The sequence below is a fragment of the Petaurus breviceps genome, unplaced genomic scaffold (genome assembly GCF_028583685.1).
Source record: "Petaurus breviceps papuanus isolate PSGF00001 unplaced genomic scaffold, PetGlider_PUasm1.0 175, whole genome shotgun sequence".
Taxonomy (NCBI): Eukaryota; Metazoa; Chordata; class Mammalia; order Diprotodontia; family Petauridae; genus Petaurus; species Petaurus breviceps.
Window position 1 is genome coordinate 21,893,955 of NW_027185764.1, and position 23,995 is coordinate 21,917,949.

General features: G+C 37.8%; 1 protein-coding gene and 1 pseudogene across 6 annotated transcripts in view; both read right to left on the reverse strand.

Annotated features, from left to right (window-relative positions):
• Positions 1 to 7,248: 7,248 nt before the first annotated feature.
• LOC138159064 (glyceraldehyde-3-phosphate dehydrogenase pseudogene) lies at positions 7,249 to 11,025 on the reverse strand (annotated as a pseudogene).
• A 2,453-nt stretch (positions 11,026 to 13,478) lies between these two features.
• TRRAP (transformation/transcription domain associated protein) overlaps positions 13,479 to 23,995 on the reverse strand; it is a 175,007-nt gene continuing 164,490 nt past the window's right edge. For all 6 annotated transcript variants that reach the window (XM_069084881.1, XM_069084880.1, XM_069084877.1 and 3 more), the window contains exons 68-71: positions 22,122 to 22,306; positions 19,160 to 19,363; positions 18,872 to 19,066; positions 13,479 to 14,771 (exon numbers count right to left, since the gene is read on the reverse strand). In XM_069084881.1, the coding sequence (XP_068940982.1) occupies positions 14,487 to 14,771; positions 18,872 to 19,066; positions 19,160 to 19,363; positions 22,122 to 22,306 (869 nt within the window). In that variant the 3' untranslated portion in view covers positions 13,479 to 14,486. The remainder of the gene's footprint in view (positions 14,772 to 18,871; positions 19,067 to 19,159; positions 19,364 to 22,121; positions 22,307 to 23,995) is intronic.

Consider the following 23,995-nt stretch of genomic DNA (forward strand, 5'->3'; position numbering starts at 1 on the left):
TTCCTTCCTTCCTTCCTTCCTTCCTTCCTTCCTTCCTTCCTTCCTTCTTTCCTCCCCTTCCTAGCCCTCTGTCCATATAGGGAATCATGCCCTTACTTACAGGTATTCTGCCCAAAGGAATATAAATTTTGATAGCTGAAATCTCACAAGATATCTTGGGGTTTGCAGGCTAGATTTCTTTTTTAAGAACCATGCCTTAAACTCAAATTGTTTTGACTCTTATTGATTGGCCAACAATAGTTCCCAATCAAAGCCTCATTTGATCATTGTTTGGACTCTGATGGCTCTGAGTGAGTGCAAACAGAAATTGTTTCTGCTTTGACCAGAAATCCTGAGGGTCTTCCCCTCCTGGATTGATTTATTTTCCTTTTCTTTTTTTGACTAGGTAAAAGAGGTTATTCTTCAACTCATTTCTTCTCATTTAGTTTTAATCACTGAATGGGCATTGCCTCAGATAAACTGAAACAGCCTATGACCTGGGAGGTTTTCCATTGCATCTGGGGCCATCTCCAGTCATCCTGATCTGTATCTTGCCACTGGACCCAAATGACTCTGGAGGAGAGAGTGAGACTGATAACTTTGATAGTCCAGTCTCACAAATTTAGTTCACTTACAAGTTATGAAATGACTTTTCCAGTGTCATGGTTCTCTTAAAGAACAAAGGAAAAATAATAACATCTGACCTTATCTGTCAAGGCACCAGCCTCAATCAAGCTCAGTGCAGCCCATACAACCCTTCAAATACTTGAAGATAGTTATATCACAGTCAATCTGAGTTTTCTCTTCTCCAGGCTAAATATCAATCACCAATTATCAATCAATGAGCATTTATTCCTCTGTACCAGGCACTGTGTTAACTAATGAACTCTTCTATCCCCTGAAATCTTCATATGGCATGAACTTCAAACCCTTCATAATTTTATTACCCTCCTCAGGATGTCCTTTTGTCTACAAAAGTCTTTCCTAGGCAGTGGTGCTCAGGTCTAAACACCTTACTCTAGATGTGGTTTGACCCAAGAGGGACTAGAGTCTTCCCTAGTCCTATTCTTAATCAGTACTTCTAGAATTGAATTGAAGAACATTTGAAGTATTCCATCTAAGCTCTAACTGCCATTTTAATTGATTAGTTCAACAGCAAAGCACACAGTGTTTATGTTAAACCTTCAACTGGAAAAAATAAAAGGATCAGACTAAAAAGTTATTGTATTTTTGTAACATTTTCAGACATAGCCAATGTTTGATTGATTTTGCATGGCTGTAATTACAAAGAAGGTATCTGGGAGGAGGGAGAAGGTTAAGAGGCAGAATAAAGGGAGAGGGTGATAAGAAAACAACAAAAGGAATATCAATGAAACTTTTCAAAAATATGCAGAAGAGAGCAGAAGGAAGTTCAGAAGAGGACACATAAACAGGGTGGTATTGGAACTACCATGGTAAAGTTAACATATACTTTAAAAAAAATAAGCTGCATGTCATAGCAAAGTATAGTGCCAATATACTCTCTGATTTTTGTTTTATAAGGAAATATTCTTATTTATTAATATTTCCAAATTCACATTAATAAAAACAAAAAGATTATTATATGCTAAATGGATATTCTAAACCAGAGAAGGAAAACAAACATTTGTAGTACCATGGAATTCGTGAATTAAGATACAAAACAATAAAATGACCTATTACTTTCATTGCAGTATACCCAGAGAACAGGCAGGAAAGGGCCTGGTTGGGCTTTAATCTCTCCTGAATGATTCTGAAGGTGCTGAGGTTTGGAGGTTTTAGGGGTGCTCGAGACCCCAAAATACCAACATGCTAGGTCCTGCCGAATGAATTCAACTCAAGCCTTCTCTCAGCCAAAGTCAAACAAAGTATATTAAAGATTCACCATAATGGGTAGACTCTTAAGGAGCCTAAGTATTTGTGATGCTTGTTATTAGACAAGCAGGCCAGAATAATCTGACACAGACTGAGTCTGAGCTAAATTGAATCTCAGCCACTTCATGGAGGCAAGACGGATCATGAGGAATATAGAGAAGAATGAAGAGGCTTATATGAACTGATTCAGAGTGAAGTAAGCAGAGCCAAGAAAACAATATATACAACAGCCACAGCAATTTAAATAGAAAAATCAAGATTAGTAGCCAAAATGACAAAACAAACATGATCCACTCAAACAAAAGATAGGAAAAGACACCTCTACCACATTCCTATCGGAAGTTAGAAGGTCCAGTGGGTATGTGGACATTTTCAGGCTTTTTCAATGTATTGGTTAGTTTTGCTGTTTTTCTTTCTCTTGAGATAGATCTTGAGGTGTGAGGAAGGGGAGCAAGCCTGTGAGAAATTTTGGCCATGTAAAAGCAAAAGATATAAATAGCAACTTATTTTTAAAACAACAATAACATAAATTGACATAGAAAAACAAATCAAAGCACTCAAAAATGTTTTCAGTCACCTATTCTCACCCCACTTAATATTTCTCATCTTGGGATTTTCCTCTTAGGTCAAAACCATTTCAGAACAAAAAAGTACTTTGTTACTGTCGAGGCTATGTTATACTTCATCTTCTAGATATATTTTGCTTTCGTCTTTGAGAAGTGCAAATCAGTAATTTATTCAAGCCTTACTTTACCCAATTTTTCAAAATACATTATCCACAATTACTTTTCCCAAGTAAATTGTGTTTCATAATGAATCATTTAGTCTTAGTTCAGTGTTTTCTGTTCACCCTCCCCAAATGTGGTGCTGCTTTTAGCTTACTATAATTGAGCTGCTCATAAATTGGCAGATACAAAGAGATTATTTATTATTGGAATAAGATGACTCAGAGCATTCAGTTACAGATAATATATGCTTTACTTTTACAACAGGAGAATAAAGTTGTATTTAGTACTGCGATATGATTCAGATTTAATGTGGAAAACTTCTTAATGGTGCAAACATTTGGAAGGCACCATTACAAGTATGGAAAATGGTGAGTAAAGCACCGGCCCCAGAGTCAGGAGGACCTGGGTTCAGTTCCAAACTTACACACTTAACACCTACACACAAAAACTAACCATGTAACCTTGGGCAAGTTACTTAACCCTAACTGCCCTCCAAAAGGCAAAAAAAAAAAAATGGAAAATGCTCCCTTATTTTCTGCTTTTGCTAATAGATATTTAAAACACATATATATAGTTCTTGACCAGGATAATATAGTTAGGTTAAAAAAAAAAAAACAGGGGCGGCCAGGTAGCACAGCGAGTAAGAGCACCGGCTCCAGTATCCAGGATCAGACACTTATTACCCACCCAGAAACACCTGGCCATGTAACCTTGAGCAAGTTGCTTAACCCCGATTGCTTAAAAAAAAAAAAAACCAAAAAACCCCAAACCATCAACTTACTATGTGAGAATGGATGTTTTTAAAAAAATTAATATAAATTAAACATAAAGTATGTTTAAATTTCTAGGTACCACATTTTAGGAAAGACATTGATTAGAAAAAAATCTAGAGGAGATATATACATTGGTGAAGGACCTGGATCTTATTGTTACTGGGAAATCAATTGAAGGAACTGGGGATGGTGAGCCTGGAGAAAAGAACGCTTGAGAAGGGGCTTTGAGGGTGGGATGGGCAAAGAGGAGAGATGACATGAGAGCTATTTTCAAATATCTGAAGGGAGGGTAAAGGAAATTGCAGAGGGACAGATTTAGGTTTGAAGTAAAGAAAAATCACCTAAAGATTAGTCATCCAAAGGTGGAATGGACTCCCTGTAGAAGTAGTCAATACTGTCCTCCCATTTACCCCTACCTCTTTCCCAGTCTTCAGGCAAAGACTGGGGGGATTGTTGTTCAAGTATGTGTTAGAATAGACAGCTTTTGAGATCTCTCTACTCAGAGATTCTGTTTTTAGTTTGCCAGGTATCCTCTGGTGCTCATTACATACAAAGTACTCTCTAGGTGCTGTTGATATTACCAAGATACACAATCCATACCTCCTAGACCTCACAGCCTAATAGGGAGAAGCAATGCATAAAAATAGCTACAATTCAAAAGGTGAGCAATTCCATAAGTACCAAGTACAGGGAAAGTAGACACCTCTAACTGAACAGTGACTGAGCAATAAATAGTTTAACATTCTGAGTACATTTCTAAACTGCCCCACCCCTGCCTCCAATGCTATAAAACTTTCCCTCATGACAAAGAAAATCAGGTGGTACAACCGCATTTGTATGTATGTATTTGTGTATATGTATGTAGATATGTAATATGTATAATGTATAATGTATATTGTAATGTAATATGTAATATATGTAATATAATGCAATGTAATATGTACAATATTACATACCCAGAACCACATAAGAACCTTTCTTATCTTTGGGGCCAAGATTGGTCATTTGACTGCACAGCAATCACCTTCACCTTAGTTTAATTGTTCTCTTCATTTATATTTGATGACTACAAGGTGATATGAGCATATATAAGCCAAATAATTTGGGATATTTTGGTATTCCTAGGGACTTTTTGTGTGTGTGTGTGTTTTCTATCTTTAGCCTCCTGAGAGTTTATTCCAACAGTTGGATCTGTAGATCAAAGCTGGATATAAGCAGAATCAGGAATACACACTCATTCAAATTTTCATCCCATCCCATCCCACCCCCCACCATTCAACTTCTCTCCTTATTCTAGATGCATTAATTTTGTTTGTGCAGAGGCTTTTTAATTTCAAGTTTAAAATGATCTCTTTTATCTTTTATAATCTGTTTGGTTACAAATATAGCTCCTACCCAGAGCTGTGAAATGTATTTGCTGATGCTATCCTAATTTTTTTTTATAGTATGACTGTGGGGAGCCCTGACATCCCGCAGCAGGGCTGAAAAAGAGTTGCTTACCCAGAGACTGCGAGAAAAAGTGCACAAGACACAGGACTCCAAGAGTGGTGGAAAGCAGAGCCGATTTTATTACCCCGCATACAAGCTTTTATGGAATGCTTACTAATTGTTTTCCCCCGAGGACACTGCACACTTCTTTGTGCCCAGGCCAGGGGGTGTATACCACACTTATCTTGAAGACATAATGCTCACACCTGTGTGTTCCAGCTCCTTCCTGGGGGATGGGGAACCTATCCAGGCCCGATAGCAGGCTCTTCAGGGCTTATTCAGCCATCAGAGTCAGGGTCCCACAGGCCTACAGTCCTCTACATATAGCCTTTAATATGAAGGCCACATACCCATTTTGAATTTATTATAAATGGTATAATATGCTGGTCTAAGCCTAATTTATATCAGGCTGCTTTCCAGTTGTTTCAGCAGTAATTATCAAATACCGTGTTTCCCCGATAATAAGACCTATCCCGAAAATAAGCCCTCCCCTTACTGTGTAAGATTCCTCTAAAATAAGCCCTCCCCCGAAAATAAGCCCTATTGAGATTACTACTGTAGTGAAGGTGATCCCCTGCGCTACACGCTACATTACGGTACCCTCTGTATGCACCGTCCCCCCCCCATGAAACGCATGCCGCGCTCCGAGCTGCATCCAATCAGAGCTGCACCAGTGAGCGCGTCATCCTGTTCTTCCCCAGTGATTTGCTTGCTGGCACCATTGAGAGCAGTGCCGCGGAGGAGAGCTGAGGCAGGACAACATATGCCCTCCCCTGAAAATAAGCCCTCTGGTGGTTTTTTTCCAAAAAAATTAATAAGACAGTGTCTTATTATCAGGGAAACACGGTAAGAAGTTGTTTTCTAAAGGATTTATGAGTTCCATTGTTATTAGATTATCTAATATATTGTCTAACCCATTAGTAATTCATGTTATGATAGTTGGGTTTATGTTTTCCTCCATTTGTCTCTAATACTAATCTTTTCTGAATTAGGATTTTTTTGGTCTTTTATTCGTGTTGAAAGAGAGTACTTTGCCTCTTCAGTTATTTTTGTTTAAGCTACTTTAAGGCAATCCCATTCTTTAGACTTGTAATTTTTAATTCCTTTGTTTTTCTTTCTTTAATCTAGTTACCTACTTTTTCGCCTCTTTTTTTTTTCTCAGTTATATGTTTAAGTAAAATCTCACTTCTTTTCCTCTCCATCAACTTCTTTTGTTAGGTTCCCCCCCAACCCTCCATATTCTGTGCTGCTTTCTTTTTTTCCTTTTATTTATACCTTTATTTTAGACTTAAATACTAATATTTAAATACACACAAGAAAAGAAATATTATAAACTTAAATATTGGAACTTATATGCAAAATACGAAAAGAAAAAAGAATAAGAGAATTCAAAATATATGTAATAAATTTCCACTTCAAGAAAGCCTATATAATAAATATTATGTATTGTGTTCAGGACTGTCTCTATTTTCTTTGCTTCCTTGTAAGTTTTCTTCTGTTCTTTGCTGTGTACTTTTTACTTTGTTCTCTTTTTCCCTCTTCCCCCCAAAGGCTGCAGAGAGGATATATTTACAGAGAGATATATACATACACACATATACATATATAAACATGTATTTTCCCTAACAGATTCTATTACTGATCTTTATTTTTATGTTTGTGCATATCTCTTATTTCCTGTCCTTCCTGATTCCTTTACTTCTGGCTACCTTTCCCTCCTATTACTTAACCTACCCCCTTCTCTCACACCAGGATCCCTCCCTTATTCTTTCATTCCCAGGAATCTAAAGATTCCATCCTTATCCTCTCCCCACTCCCTATTTCATTAATGTTTTATTCCTTTCTAAACTTAGAAGACATTTATATTCTTCTAGATATTTATGTATTGTTCCCTCTTGAACCCATTCTTAATGAAAGTAGGTTTCCAGAATTAACAGCCCTCCTCTCCATCTAATTCCCTTGTATCAGTTCTTCTTGTACTTCATTTGTATGAGATAATGACTCTTTTTAGCTGCTCCTGAATGGTTTTACCTTTTGAAGTCATATACTCAGGTCTCCTGCAATCTTTCTGATGATGACCCAATTACTAAAAACAATCTTAGACACGCCTTACATTTTACATATATAAAAGAAAAACAGCATGTCCTTATTGAGTTCCTTGCAGCTGGTCTTTGATATGTACCTCACATTTCTCTTGGTTCTTCTATGTCAAATCTATTAAGTTCAGGTTTGTTTTTTTTAAACAAAGTCCTGAAAGTCTGACAATTCATTAAATGTCATTTTTTTTTTTCATTCAGAATTATGCTTAGCTTTGCTGGGTAAGAGATTTTCAGTTGGAAGGCCAGTTCTTTTGCTCTGCTATATGTAGTGTCCCAAGACCTGTGGTTTTGTAAGTGTCACAACTGCTAGGTTTTGTGTGATCCTAATTGTGGCACTGCCATATATAAGTTGCTTTTTTCTTGTTGCCCATAATATTTTAACCTTGAACTGGACATTTCAGAATTTGACTATAATACTCCTGTGGGTTTTCCTCATGGGATCTCTTTCAGATGGTGATCAATGGATTTTTTTTTTCTATTTCTATTTTCCCCTTTTGTTCTAATGCTTCAGGACAATTTAATTTATTTCCTATATTGTTATATCAAGATTCTTTTTTTGATCATACTTTTCAAGTTGTCAGATTCTTATGTTTTCTCTTCTTGATCTGTTTTCCAGATCAGTTGTTTTTCTTATGAGTTATTTCACATTCTCTTCTATTTTTTCATTCTTTTTTTTCCTCTTGCACTGACTGTGGTGACTTTATTGTTGGTATGCAAAAATACAGGATTCTAGGCTTCTCCCCCCTACTACAGGAGTGCTTCGGGACAGGGATGTGAATGGGATATGGGATCCCCAGTATAGGAACATAGGTTGGGAATGTAGGTTCCCCAGTGGTGGATCTCCTTTTTTTGACTGGGGTAAAGGTCCATGAGCTTTCTGTTGGAGGCCATGTAGACCATGAGGTCTACTACACGGTTGCTATAACCATACTCGTTATCATACCAAGAAATGAGCTTGACAAAATGGTCATTGAGGGCAATACCAGTGCCAGCATCAAAGGTAGAAGAGTGGGTGTTGCTGTTGGTAGTCACAGGGTACAACCTGGTCCTCTGTGTAGCCCAAGATGCCCTTCAAAGGTCCCTCTGATTGCTTGCTTTATCACTTTCTTGATATCATATTTGGCAGTTTTCTCTAGGCAGCCGTTCAGATCCACAAAAGATATGGAACATGGAAGGCCGTGCCTGTGAGCTTCCCATCTGGCTCTGGTATGACCTTGCCTACAACCTTAGCAGTACCAGTGGAAGCGGGGATGATAGTTTGGGCAGCACCACATCCACCATGCCACAGCTTGTCTTCTGGGTAGCAGTAACAGCATGGACTATCGTCATGAGTCCTTGCACAATGCTGAAGTTGCCATGAATGACCTTGGCCAAGGGGGGCAAGCAGTTGCTAGTGCAGGAGGCATTACTGACAATCTTAAGGGAGTTATTTTCCATAGTTCACTTCCATTATGAACATTGTGGCATCAGTAGAAGGGACAGAGATGATGACTCTCTTGGCTCTACCATTCACGTGAGCCCCAGTCTTCTCCATAGTGATAAAGACTCCAGTGGACTCTACAACATACTTGCCTCCAGCATCTTTTCATTTAATATTGATGGAACCCTGCTCCTGGAAGATGGTAATGGCTTTTCCATTGATTACCAGCTTCCCATTCTCAGCCTTGATAGTGCCTTTAAACTTGTCATGGGTGGAATCATATTGAAACATATAAACCATATAATTGAGGTCAAGAAGGGGTCACTGATGGCCACATTGTGATGAATGCATCCCTGGTCACCAGGAGCCCAATATAGCCAAATCCGTTGACTCTGACCTTCACCATCTTGTTTCAGGGATGCTACTGAAGCAGCAGAACCCACCATGAGCTTGGGAGAAAAGTCTATTTTTTGTCATTCTTTATATTTTGTTTTATTATCTCTTGACCTCTTATAACTTTGCTGGTTTCCCCTTGCCCAATTCTGATTTTCAGAGTCATTTTCCTCCTTAAGATTCTGAACCTCCTTTTCTAATTGGTTGATTTTTTTCATAATCTTCTTGGACTTTTTTAAAGTTTTTCCTCAAATCCTCATTTAATTTTTAGTCTTTTAAAAGTTTTTCTATGAATTCTTTTTGTCAGGGGACCATTTGATATCACTCTTTTGGGTAGAAGAGGGTTTCTTTGCTTCAGGATCCTCCTTTGAAGATGAAGCCTGGTATTCTCTATTCCCATAGTATGGTTGGATTCTTTCTCCTTTGCCTGCTTCTGCACTCACTGGGCTAGTTTTCCCCATGCCTGTTTCTGCAGCACGGCTGGGTCTGGTGTTTCTTGTCAGCATAGGTTCCCTTGATCTTCCCTGGCTTAAATGCCCAACTCCCTTCACTGTCCCAGGGCTAAAAATGCCCTGAGGCAGCTCCCAAACACTTCTTGTTTAAGTGGACCTGGGACCTAGCCTGGAGGTGTTTATTCTTCACAGGGACGAAACCTTGTCCTGGGATTTTTCTTCAGATCTTCTGATTGTCCCAGTAGGACCACTGTTCTGCCCCACTTTTATTTTTACCGCTCTATGTTTGCCCCGAGGCGCTATTTTCTCTCTTTTGTGGAGGGACAATCTGGAGAGCTTGGAATTTTCTGCCCTACTCTTGCTTCTTTCCAGAATCCTCCCCTCTGGTGTTCTACCCTGTTCTTCCACCATCACTTTTAAGTTCCATTTTAATCTCCTTGCATATTTTTTTTTAGAGAAATCTCTTAATGGTTTCTGTTTTGTTTCTTAAAACCATATGAATTTTTTTTTCCTGGGATGTGTGCAATGAAATAATCTGCTCATTTTGGGGGGGAGGGGTTGTCGCAGGAATACTACAAATCCCTTGTCTTTTCAAAATCGATTATCTGCCTCAATTCCCACAATTAGAAAAATGGGGATGATAATAATAGCACCTACCTCCCAGGGTTGTAAAGATCAAGCGATATTTGTAAAATGATTAGTACAAGGCCTGGCACATAGTTGATGCTTAAATGTTTCCTTATTCCCTTTGAAGGCTATACTTTCTACTTTCACAATTCCTAGTTTTCTCTTGAACCACTAAGGTAAATACCGCTGTAATTTCATGCTTTGAGGAATCCATTGGGATTTCTACCTTATATATTAGTTAAATTTGCTTTGAGTCCAATTTTTATTCAAGATGTTTATGGACTCACTTGGGTGTCCTGATAATCCTCTGTTCTATTCTAACATCTTCCCTGTTGATTTATCTGTCTGTGCTCAAGTTTTTGAGTTCTCTTCATTCTGAGATTTTTGGTGATTTCTTTTTTCTTTGTTCTTCTCTACAATCCCTGACTTGTCCTTTGAAGGTGAATTCCCCAACGGGTAGACCTTAAAACTCTGTGCTCCACACATGGTGTGGAATCCACTTTTGGTGGTCTCTGTACCTATGCTAAGCAATTTCTGAGGGAATAGAAGTGGTTCCAGACATCTGTCACACACCCCCCCCCCAACCTGAGCTAGGTACCCTTCTTATACCCTCTCCTGGTAGGGAAGTGTAGGAGGTGGAGATGATGGCTGTTACTTGTTAGAACAAAACAGTGGGGTGAGGGCAAGGGAAAAGGTGTGCCGGGAGAGACTAGGGTGGCATCAAGGAAACTGCTGAGTGAAGTGCAGCAGACAAGCTAGCAGGTACCATTGTTCCACTCTACCAGAGTGGTAGGGGAAGGACTGATAATCAAATTGTTGTAATTTGGAAATAAGCCTTCTCTTCTGTTAATTCATCAAGACTTCTTGGTGCCTTGGCTAGTGAAGATAGCTGCAATAACTTTACTTCTTCTTGTTGTACATAATTCTTAAGAGTTTTAGAGAAAACAAGTGGTTCATCTTGCTGGTCACATGACCCACAAGCCTACAGTTCCCAGTTAATGCTGACCTACTCTCTAGAGATAAGGCTCATTTTAAATCCCATTTTCTCACACTCCAAAGATTCTCAATGGTAGGATAGCTAGCATTTCCAATATCTGACTATGAATCATTTGCTGAATTTTCCCCCAAACATGATCATCATCTCAAGAAATTAACTGAATATCGAAGTAAACTTAATAGTGTTTTAGACACAAGCAATAATTACAAATTACAGTCTATGCAATTTTACTCCTTAAGGATTCAATTCTACCTCCATGAATTTACATAGGTCATCCCCCATCTTAGAAGGCACTCCTTCCTTCTTGTCTTTCAGAATCTTTACTTTCCCTTCAAAGCTAAATTCAAGTTATCATGAAGTCTTCTCTGGTCTACCCTAACCAGTTAAAAGAGAAAAAAAAATGCTTTCTCTTCAAATTTCCCTAGAGCAATTTGCCTCTATCTCCCCCTAGCACTTTTACTTATCTGCTACATAGACTATTCCCTACAGGAGAATATAACATCCTTAAAGCCTTGATTTAATTTTTATTTTTGTATCCCTGTTTTTAGCATACCACAATACACACGGAAGGTTGATTTCATCAGTGTTTGGAGCTCCCTCGTTGAAAAATCCTCTCTACCAATGCAGGTCAGCACCATCTCTCCAATTTATGGTCTTATTTCAAAGAGCTGCCTAGAACACAGACAGGTTTAAGTGACTTATCCAGCCAGGGCTAACCACCAATTGTGTGTCACACAATTGTGTGACTCCCTGTTTTGACTGGCTCTGTTTACACCTTATTATCTTTCCATACTATCCACATGATAAGTGCATAATACTCAATGAAATTAATTACTAAACAGAACAATTTTGACTTAAGTTTTGCTAAACAAAGATATGTACTAAACCCAAAGGACAAAGCATTATAAAAATATCTTCCTATATGTTATTATATAAAATAATGTGTACATATAATCTATGTATGTGTGCATACAAATGTTTATGTGTATGTGCATACACATATATGGTAACAACTCACTTGTCTAAAACGTTCAACCCACCTGTGGGGAGCCAAAGAGGTCTGTCAGGACTCGGACTATGTGCCCTATGGAAGGCCCTTCCCGATAAGGCTTTTTATTAAGCTTGCTCCTTGGGTCTTTTGATATGAGGTACACTTATAGGGATGTTACTTGAGTTCTGAGATCAATAGGATTTACTCCGAGATTTTAGTTACTGAGAGCCAAAATATTTGATTCAGCACTCGGGTATCTTTGGGTGGTCAGCTGTAAACATGTCTTTGGATGACTGCAGCTTTGGCTTTGAAGTCTGCTCTCAATTGTATCTGTTTATGACTGCGGCTGCATTAGGAGATCCCTGAGGCCCAGATCAAAGGTTTTACCCTAAGATTTTAGTCTCCTAGATAACAAATCCTTATCAAATTATCTATTCTGTGCTACTTCTAAGATATAACAGACTAAGGTAATGATAAGAATACTCAAGTCCTATTCTTTTGTCTCTAAAAATCTTGTACTAAGAATCAATAAAGGGAGTTCATGTTTCTTCCTTGAACTACCCACGTGGCCTGGTCATTTCTTATTCACGTCTCTGACCATGCTTAGTGCTGGACACTGAGCAGCCCACAGCACCCACTTTATTGCTAAAAGTTTAAAGTAAGTGCCTTTTATTGATAATTTTCATTCATTTTGGTAAACCATTACTCCACAAAGCACTCTTAGGACAAAGGCAATTTGAAGTAATGGTTTATGTTTTAAACGATTCTGGAATTTAAGCATGCTATACTTTCATTATATAGAAAATCAAGAACCCTCAAAGTAACAATGATCTTTGCCTCACCAATATTTTACGGTGCTAATACCAACTATCCACAATAATTTCAAATGCTTGGCTGCTGTCTTTCCAAACTTATACTGATACTTCACTGCTGGATACCATAATTCAAGGTTTGAGGGTTTTTTTTCCCTCCACAAAAATTTTATTAAGAGAAAAATTAAAACAATGTATACTCCCTATAGAATCATAAGTTTCAAGACATCAAAGTTAATTGGCCATTACCAACCACCAGGCACTAACATACTAGGCATAACTTTGGCAGAAGGGAGTATTAGCTTCTTTTGTAGCAGATTTCAATGTGGAGATTAACTAGTTGGGGCAAGAGACAGTGTGGTACAGTGGGAAGAAACCTATCCCCCTTTCTTATACCTTATTCTCCTTACCATGTACTTTTTGAACTAGTGACACTGGCTTCCTGTTTGTTCCACACACCAAAGACATTACATCTTTCTATTCTGGGTATTTTTTGTTATTGTCCCCCGTACTTGGAATGCTCTCCTCATTTCTGTCTCCTGGCTTCCTTTAAATCTCAACTAAAATCCCAACTCCTCTTACTTCTAGTGCCTTCCCTCTTCCAGTTGCTTCCTTTTTATCCTATAGATACTTTGTTTGTACATATTTGTTTTCTTGTTGTTCCCCCATTAGACTGCAAGCTCCTTGAGGGCAGAACTCTCTTTTACTTCTTTGTATATCACCATTGCTTAGCAGTGCGTGGCACACAGCAGGCGCTTAGTAAATGTTTAGTGACTGCTGCCTATGAAACCAACAGATATAATAAACATTTAGGAGATTCCACAAATCATTTTACAAAATATTTATTCTGAAAAAAATCACTCTGTACAAATTTAGATAGAACATTCTCAACACCGCAGATTTATAAAAATGCTAACATAAAGACTCAAGTAAACTTAAAATCTGTTTTTAAGTTAAAAAGAAAAATTGCCCTTTTAGAAGCAATTGTAACAAGAAAAATCTACAAGTGTCTTAAAATTCACCCAAAACAACCAGGAGGTTCATTTTAGAATTCTTACCATCCTGCTTTCTATCAGTTACATTCAAATACATAATGTCTGAAGGGATGGCATTTTCCCTATAGTATTATAAAGCCCTGTTTATACATAATGTCAAACACTAAGCTAGATTTCCAAAACTGGTTATTCTTTCACTGTACATAAACTTGTGCTCAGAGAAAAGCCAGCACACTTTGTTCATAATTTTCCGGTTCTTTAACAAAAGAGGGTTTTCTGTACACTTGTTACAAACATCTGTACAAACCAATATAGTTCCTGTGAGGCGGTGAGGGCAGTTCTGAAAGGGTTAACATCTGACAGTACTGAATTAACAATCCAAACTGTACATTCGTACAAAGGAAGGAAATAATTTCACAAAGGAAATCCAGATGTGGAGAATTCTGGTTTCTTAAAGGGTATTAAAATGTTTACAGTAGATTTAAGATCTGTCATTCCTAATCATCTAAGCCATTATTGATAGTAAAATCTCTAAAACTAAATTTCACCTAAGTATAACCTGCTGGCCCCTCCCCTTCCCATCCCAACTCTTAGAGAAAGTTTTAAAAGCCATTTTTGCATAATAAATCACTTCTTTTGTACATGACTATTTTAGGAAATGAATCGAAACCCAGTAAACCACAGGACTTCTGTAAACATGATTTGAAACTAACCAGGGAAAGAAATTAAAACGTTAGTGATAGGTAAGCCAGAGTCTAAAAAGACCTCTTCACATTTTTCCTCCTAACACAATGCATGGCTCATAGTGCAAGCAGCGGAACAGCTGCTGACATTTCCAATTACAGCCAGGGATGCCAGGCAGGATCCATGCGGCACAGATTATCCAGACTATTTGCAGCTGCTACAAGGGTGTTGACTTTGCTCTCTCCTCCTTCAAACTGAGCAAGATTATGGAGTCGAGTCATGATAGCAGTCACAGCTTTCTGAACCAGTGAAACCAGCTGCTGGCTGTCCATGTTCTCGGGTTGCCCAGCTGCTGAGAGCGGAGAGGAGGTATCCTCTTGTGTTTTCTTGTGCCAAGCAATAATTTCATCCCGAAGCACTGTTTTCAGAATGCCATCAACCTATGGTAAAGAAAAGAGAAAACTGACTAATTTTGTTTTTAGCTGAAAGAATCATCAAAGGGCAGTAACCTTCTAACTCAATCATAACCAGGTGTTTAGTGACATTCTGCGCCCTCTTTGTAATCTCGGTATTTTAGCATGGAGAACAAGAACTTATGACTTACTGACAACCTTAATATTCCTTACTGGAAATAAGCAATTCTAGATTCAATTATTTGAAATCTATAAAAAGCTCTCCCCAGCAGTGTGGAAGAGGAGAAAAAAGAACAGATTTGGATATCAGAAGATATGGGTTCTGGTCCCACCGCTGCTACTTACTACTTCTGTCAGCCTTTTGAAGCCAAACTTCCCTAAGCTGTAAAATGGGAATATTAATACTTAACACTACTTATGTCACAGGGTTCTTTTTTTTTTTCCCAAATGCTTTATTAACTTCTGATTTACATCATTCATTTCCACTAGATTTTGAGTTACAAATTTTCTCCCCGTTTTTCCCCTACCCACCGCCCCAAAATAGCAGTCCCACAGGATATCCCCTCCTCCAATCTGCTCTCTCCCATACCCCTTTCAACTTTTCCAGTGGATCTCTATGCCCCAGTGCCTGTATATCTTATTTCCCAATTACATGTGAAATAGTATTAATAATAGTATATATATATTTGAGTATTTGATTTTAAAACTTTGAATTCCAGATTCATTCCCTTCCTTCCTTGTCTCCCACCCTTACTGGGAAGATAAGCAGTTCAGTATAGGTTAGACATGTGTGGCTAATGCAAAACAATAACATAGTAGATATATTGTAAAAGACTGACTATATTTCCCTCCCTCCTATCCCACCTCCCACTTGTTCTATTCTCTACTTTGATCCTGTCCCTTTTCAAAAGTGGGTGCTCCCAACTTCCCTCCCCCCAGCCTGCCCTCCCTTCCATCATCCCCCTTCTCATCCCCTTCCCCCTACTCTCCTGTAGGGTGAGATACCTTATTTAGTGTGTATTTCATTCCCTCCCCAAGCCAAATTCAGTGAGAATAAGGTTGACCCATTCCCTTTTGCCTTCCTATTCTTCCCCTCCATTGTAACCATTCTCCCTTGCCTGTTCTATATGAGATAGTTTACCCCAATCTGTCTCTCCCCATCTCCTCTCATTATATTCCTCTCTCATCTCTTAATTTCACCTTTTAAGTATCATCCCTTCCTGTTAAACTGGTCCTGTGACCTCTATCTATGTATTCCTGTAAGCATATGTACACACATTCACATATGTATTCATATGCCCATATACAGGGTTATTTTTGAAAAAAAGTTTTGTGAACTTCTAAGTGCCACAGAAGCATAGCTATTATCATCTTGTTTAAAGAGCTGCCTAGCTGCCCCCATAAGTGAAAATTACAACATTTTCTGTTGATCTGAAGAAGCAAAAGCACCAATACAAATATGTACACTTCCACACATTTATATAGCTGTATAATTTTTCCTATTAATGCTTTCATATGTCAGCGATAGAGAGAGCTATCTCATTAGACTTGAAGGACTGTGTGTACAAGATTCAATGTCTCTCCTAGTTCTGTCTCCTTTGCAAATTCTTCATTTGTGTCATACTCACTAACTGCTGGTGCCCCTAAGGCTCTGTTTTGGGCATTCTTTTTTCATTTTATCTTAACTGATTTGATCTCTTTGGCTCCCCTGGTTTCAATTACCACATCTACACAGCCCTAGATTCCCAGACCTCATCTCTTTTCTGAGCTAAGTCTTCATGTTACCAGTTACCTTTTGGACATAGTTATCAAAACTCAACTTGTATAAAATACAACTCATCTCTCCCCTCAAAGTCTCTGTTTCTGCCGTGTGCAGCAACATCTTCTCAATCACCAAGGCATGCAAATTTGGTGTCATCCTAAACCCCTCACTCTCATTCACCTCACCTGTCATTTCTACCTTTATACTTCTATTTTATGTCCCCCCAATCCTGTTCTTCATTTGCACAGCCAGTCCTCTACTCCAGGCCTGCATCATTCTTGACTGTACAACTGCAATAGCCTCTGGTCTCAAGTCTCTCCCTACTAAGCTCCCAAGGTGATTTTGTTAAAGAACTGGTCTGGCTTTAGTGAGTTCTAGTGGGTGCCTCCCTATTACCTCCAGGATCTAATACAAACTCTTCTCTCTGGAATTTGGAATTCTCAATAACTTGGGTCTTTTCCTATTTCTCTTGTATTCTCATACTTTACTTCTCTCCATGATGCAGCTACAAAGGCTATCTGTCCTCCATTCCTCAAATGCTCTCCCTGTTCACCTCCACCCTTTAGTTTCTCTGGCATCGTTCAAGACTCAGCTGAAATTCCACCTTCTTCAGGAGGCATTTTTGGGTCTCCCAGGTGCTGGTGCCTTCCCCTCTGAGAATACTTTCCATTCTCCTATCTTGTGTGATATATACAAAGTAAATCTACTTTCTACATGTCTTGTACGCACTTATCAGCATATTGCCTCTTACATTAGCATGTAAGCTCCTTGGGAGAAAAGGCTGGTTTTGCTTGTCTTTGTATACTCATCAACTGGCAATTAATTCAATAAACATTTTCTAATGTAAAGGAATTTAACAGTCCTCCCACTTCAGATTAGTCCTAATCTTACCCCAAGCTTATTTCATTACTGTGTATTCTTCTATTATCCCTTTAAATCCATTCTATTTTGAGTAAATTTCCTTACATCCTTTTCCATTTCCAAAAGACATATTGCTTTGTCCCGTCCAGCGGGACCTAATGAATTTGTTTTTCACCCTCAATGGACTCTAGTTTCTCAAGTTCTGACTCAATCGGTTCATTGGACTGCTTTGAACTTTGCTTCCCTATTTATAAATATCAGCTGTTTAAATTATGATCTCCATAACACTTTAGAATCATTCACACTATAACCACGTAAAAGTCGACAAACTTCATATTCCCTCTCCCAACCCCCGCCCGGTCATTGCTCCCAGTCCCAGATTTCCTCTCAACTGGGAGCTGCCTGCCAATCCTTTCATCTGGCTACAGCAAGACTTCTCTCATAATGCTTCCTCTAGAAGCTTTTAAAGGGTCACAGATTTAAAGGGGGAAGGGACCTCAGAGGCCATCCAATCCAAACCCTTCCTTTTACAGATGAAGAAATTGAGGTCCAAGGAGGTCAAGTGTTTTACTCAGGTAATAAGTGTCTGAGGCAGGATTTGCACCTAGGTTCTCTGATTCTATCTAGAACCAGTTTCTTCCAATGTACCATTCAATCTCCTCAAGTCTCTGCCCTCTAATTCCATTTCATTCAAATATCTTTCCCCAATTTTCTCACTCTCTATAGATGATACGGAAGCCTACTTTACTGAAAGATGGAAACCTCTCACGAGAACTCCACTGTACATGGCCTTTCTACTTAAAATTTCTCTATTTTTACCCATTCTCTGCTTCTGACTCAAAGAAATGAATGTCCTTCCTTTCCAAGGCTCCTTCCTCTGTTTCCTCCTTTCCTTTTTCTAAATACTTGCTGGAATGATGTCATTAATCAACTCTTATTTTTAGTCTTCACAATTAAATTTTTAAAAACCATCTGTTTGAATGTGAAGACTGCCAAAACAATAAGTCCATTTTTAATCTTTCATTTTATTGCTTCCTTAAAAGTACAGGGTAATATTTGTACACTCTGCCTATAGCATCCCTAAGTTAATTAGATGCTTATTACCAAGCTCCTGCACTAAGGTCTTGCTTCAAGACTGTATCCATTTTCTTTCCATATCTGAAAGATTTTTAAAATAGGGAGTGGGCATAACTGAATAATCAACATAACATGCATAGTTGAGGGATATAAATTACTCAGTGTAGCTGGGTAATTTCTTAGGTTTCTATTTTTAAAATGTATTCCTATATGTCTTAACATTCTTGGATCTTGAATTTCCCTTTTCTGCATAAAAACATTTCCACTGAACAATAAAAGTTAACTTTTAAAAAACTGAAATCCTCTATTTTGTTTTATTGGAATGCTAGCTTCTGGGGCCAAGAAGTACACTTCAGATGACTTCCTTAAGCAGCACCACTTCAACAAGATCATTTCGTGACTACTATAATATCACAATGTTATTTACCTTGAAGTTTGGTTGTGCAAAACACCGGGCAACAGCGATCATGGAAGCAGTTAATGGCCCAGAGACCCCGATTGTGGTCAAGAATTCTGAAATATTAGGTGTGAGGCGGAACGGAACAGGACGATTAGCATCCAGGTCTCCAGTAGCATCATTAATGTCAAATCGAAAATAGGCAACATTAAGCTTGCCAGTGTCCTAAATTTCGGAGTGAGATCATTTAAAAAAAATTTTTAGAAGAATCATTTATTAAATACAGCATAGGGTTAAGTTTCATTTACATCTAATTACCTGTGCAATCTGTAACATCTCTGGATTGAGTCTATTCAAATGAAATACAAATTCTGCAAAACCAATCAGCGCAAGCTGGATTGTGAACATCTTTCGGAAGGTCCAGTAATCAGTGGCATTGGGGAATGTGTGCAAAGCCCACTCTCTTAGCATGCTTCGAGGCACCATATTGCTCTGAACTTCCTTGAGAATATCACGAAGGACCTAAATTAAAGTAAATTATATTAAATCCATGCTCTTTTGATGAATTTTCAAATAACAATCTAAAGATAATAAACTTTTCTTCTTCTTAAACTTGATGAGAATCCTCTGATCCAAAAGAGTGATATAAGAATCTTTTATAAATTAAGACCCTCTGCCGTCTCCATGACGATCCACTGTCTCAAAGCAGGTAATGCCAGGCACAGCAACACTACAGCTGCTTGGAGATCACAGAACAGCACAAAGGTCAGTCAACTTCTTCTAGAAAAAGATGGAAGTTGTTAATGACCTTTCTGGACTTAGGGATGTTCCAGCAAGCTACATTCTCTTAGCCTTTATCTGATTTACTAAGAGATCATTTATATATTACATATTCAAAAGGGAAATCCTCATAATGTAACTCCATTTACTAACACAAGTGCCAGTGATTTCCATGAACAAATGAGTATAAAGTACAAGCTATCAAACTGAACACTGATATACACAGAAGTATTCAATTTCTTTCACTATAAGTATCAGAAGAGTTTAAAATGCTTTGGTGAAAACATTAATTGTAGGATGCGGGACACAGTTCTTCCCAGGTAACTGAGGAAACATCTGAAAGCTACTATGGTTCTTAGTTACTGAAATATATACCAAACCAATTAACTAGAAATAAGAACAAAGTAAGAATTTCTCTTTGTAGGAAAAGCTGCAAAGCAATGACACTACTTCAATTAAAAGACTATTAAAGACAAAAGTTTCATAACCTGAAGGATCTCTTACCACAACAGAAACAGATGTTACATAACACTTCATGCTATATTTTATACTAGAAAAATCTCAGATCCAACATAAGTTCAGAAGATAAAAACTAATGCTGCTTTTATTAGATTAGAATAAAGTACTATAAAATGCTGATAGGATGTATCAAATATAGCCTTTCTATTTTCAGTTGATTAGAAACACATGATTCAGAGAACTAGCAAATTCTTTCTAAGTTCATGGTTATATACTATCAATGACCAGCTGTAGTTTCAATGGAATCTATTCTGATGGAAATAAATTTGCCAACTCAGATCATTCCTTACTGGTGCAATTTCAGCTCCTTAAAGGCTTGGGACCAACCAGTGTTAATTGTATAGCCTACAAAATCTACCTTAGTAGCATTTGAATGCAGACATTTGGCAATCATGGATCATGCCACATGTCTCACTTTGTGACCCTGGAACAATCATTTTTTCCTTATTTATCTATAAGATGGGAAGGAAAGCAGGAGGAAATATCACCTCCTATTTCAAAGATTCTGACAGAGCTTCCAACTAATAATCTAGGACCACCAAAATTAAAGAAAATACACTGAAAAGAACAAAATACCCTTAACACCTGCTGTTACTGAACTCTCAAATGCTTAGGAGAATAACTTAACAGTCACAACACATTGGTAGAAACTAACAGGATATAAACATCAAACTCCACCTTAATTGTTCCCTCCCCTCCCCCTCATCCTTAGCCAAGGAAAATATTAACAATGCATGTCTTATACTATAACAGCTTCCCATTTAAGTATGTTTTCAAAATGTGTGGTGCCTAAATTTAAGTATTTATTTGTACATAAAGTTCCGAGTTTCTACTTTATCAAGGACTAGAATAGTGATGAAACGTGCCACACACTCCATCCTCTGCTCTGGGCATCTCCAAACACGGCCATAGATCACATGAAATGGGTGGATGAGCATTTTCAAAATAAGTTTTCAAAGATCAATCTTCTCTGTCATTTCCATGATGAAGCAGTCACTGTCAGAAGTGATCAAGTGGTAAAACTTAGGAATTAATTCCCAAAAGGGAACGTAGCATGTCTCTTCTGGGATATTAGCGGGAAAAGAAAATACAATCATCCATTTTCAACAGTTTAAACATTCTTCACAAGATTGAAGAAAGGCAGTTGGACCAGATAATTTCTTTCTAGTTCTCTAATCCTCTGGGCACAAGGTTTACTGTACAGAAAATGCCTTGGCAAGTATCACTTGCTAACTATTTCAGGGATGTTGACACAGCTTCCTGTTACCCATGTAGGACCAAAGCAATTAAGGAGAACAAGCCACTGATACAGAAGAGAAGTCAACAGAAGCTCTCCAAAGATCACAAGAGACCAGTAATTCAAACTATTAGAGGTGGGAGTAGTGAGGTTGAAGGAGAGAGAAGAAAGTTAAAGATCAACAAGGTCCAATTCTGTCACATTATTTCCTAAAATTATCAGAACCCACAAAGAAAGAAAGGGACTTCGAGCATTGTATTACAAGCAGATAGGAAACCCTGCTTCTTAGATTTGAGGGAATAAGAAATCCCAGTGAAAGGCCACTTACACACCCTGCACCCAATAAAGGAGAGGGCATTTTGAATGCTTTCATCTATAAGACAAGCCTCTACTGAATGTGGATGAAGAAGTGAAATAACACAAATTACACAACTCCAATAATACTAAGTTTCTAAAAACAAATTCGGTTCTTTCAGGTTTATAGTTATGTTAATGCGATTGCCAATTCAAAAGAAGCCTCACCCACATCAGCAGTCTTAAGTTCCAACAATTCAGAGACTTAATAAACTTACCTCAAATTGTAGGGCTTACCCCTTAATGAATGTCATTTCTTTTTAAAGTAGCTATTTTTAATGGAGAAAAGAATGGGCAATCAGCACATTAAACATGGAAAAGAAAGTGCAGAAGTAGCACGTGGGGTGCTCAAGAAGAGAAGGGGAAGATGACGGATCACAGTTTCAGTACCTGGTGACTGGCCTGAGTCCCCCGGGCTTGCACTGTTGCCAGTCTGTCGTAGTAACGAGAAATGGGGTTATCGTGCTCAATGCCCTTCTTGGCACAACGCTGCTTATATATCTCCACAAGGGAAAGAGAAGAGGGATTGTCTTCAACAAGACGCATTTGTGGAGAGACTGCCACAACTCGAGGAACTTGGGGGGGAAAAGGAAGAAAGTAAACAGATGAGAAAAAAATGGGTCACAGTATTAAAATTCTTAAAAACTTCATTAATATGCAGGAAATGAATCTTACGACTAAATGCATACTAAAATGGAGTAAATCCTCAAATCTTAACAAAGCAAGATTCACAATATTTGGATAAGGAAATAAAAAATGTGATTCAAACTTTGATTCTAAGAGGTATCTTGGAATGAGAAATGGTCCCGAAGACCAGATTTTCCCATAGCAACATATTAACCTGTTTTTTTTTAATTGGCCCCACCCACCCCCAAAAGAATAATTTATTTTCAATTCATAACTAAAATCAGTTTATGGGAGTATGCATTTGTAATATTCTCTTGAAATCCTACATCAGCCTAAAGAAAGAAAAAACAAAGTTTCTGAAAACGAAGGACTTTTGTTCTTGAAATAAATTGGGGAAAAAAATCCAATGAGTCATAATTATCACATACATAAAAATTCTTTAAATCCTGATGAAGGGAAAAAACCCTTTATGCTGGAAGATTGTTTCCATTTGTGCTTAGATAATGACTCTAAATGCAATATACCTGGATACTATGTTGATTTCCTACAACATAAAGCAATTTAAATTCTATATTTACTTTAGTTCCAAAACAAGCTGAAACTCTTCTGAATGTAATCTGATTTGATTTTCCTGAAATAAGTATATTCTTGATCCTCTCCCAGAAACTAACGCTATTTACATCAACTAAAGAATTCAGGGGAGTGGAAAAGCGCATGACACTGGAAGTAACAGAGCTGGCCTCCAATTCCATTTCTACCACTAACCAACTGCATGAGCTGAGACAACTCACTGGCTTTAGTTTCCTCATCTGCATGAGAAGGACCTCTAAGGTCCCATCTAGTTCTAAGAGTCTATGATTTACAGTACATGATAATTCACCTAAACAAATGAGTAATTATCTATGTGTCTTCCAATTTAAACACTAGTATTTGGGGAATGGATTTATTAAGCAAAAATGTAGAGTTTGCAGCACAAGCAGAAACATTTTTAATGAAGAGAATCTTCTGTTTTCCTCAGTTTATCTTTTGACTCTATGTAGCTAAGGATGATAATACTCTGCACATAATGGGTCTGTTAACTGCTATAATTAATAAAATAAGAGGGAAGGAAATTTCACATGGATAAGAATACAAAAGTTCGGCATATGTCCTCTAATACCAAATTAGAGTCATCACAGAAATATTAGTATGTTGGGAAGTCAACAGCTTTTATCAAACCCATTTTTATGCCTATCTTTGTGTTAAAGCCTGGTATGGATTTATGTCAATACAGATCCTAATGGACCAAGATATATTAAAGTTAGTTGTGGCAGTTAAGACACAGCAATTAACACATATCAGATTTCTCCATTGCCTTTTTGTGGTTCCAACACTCACACAGACCTTAAAAATTCCAAAAATGCTCAGGAGGGTAGATTTGGGCCCTTTAATTTGGTGCTGTTGACAAATGTTTCCATTTAGAAAACAAACAGGTTAATTCTAGGTTTGTTATTAGATTTATATTGATGCATTTTCTAAACAAAAAAGTATTATACAAATGTCCACTTTTATATCTTATAAATATAAAAACTTGTTCCATGAATATTTATCGCCAATTATTATGGTTAAATTTCTGATTAGAGAAAGAACTGAAAATT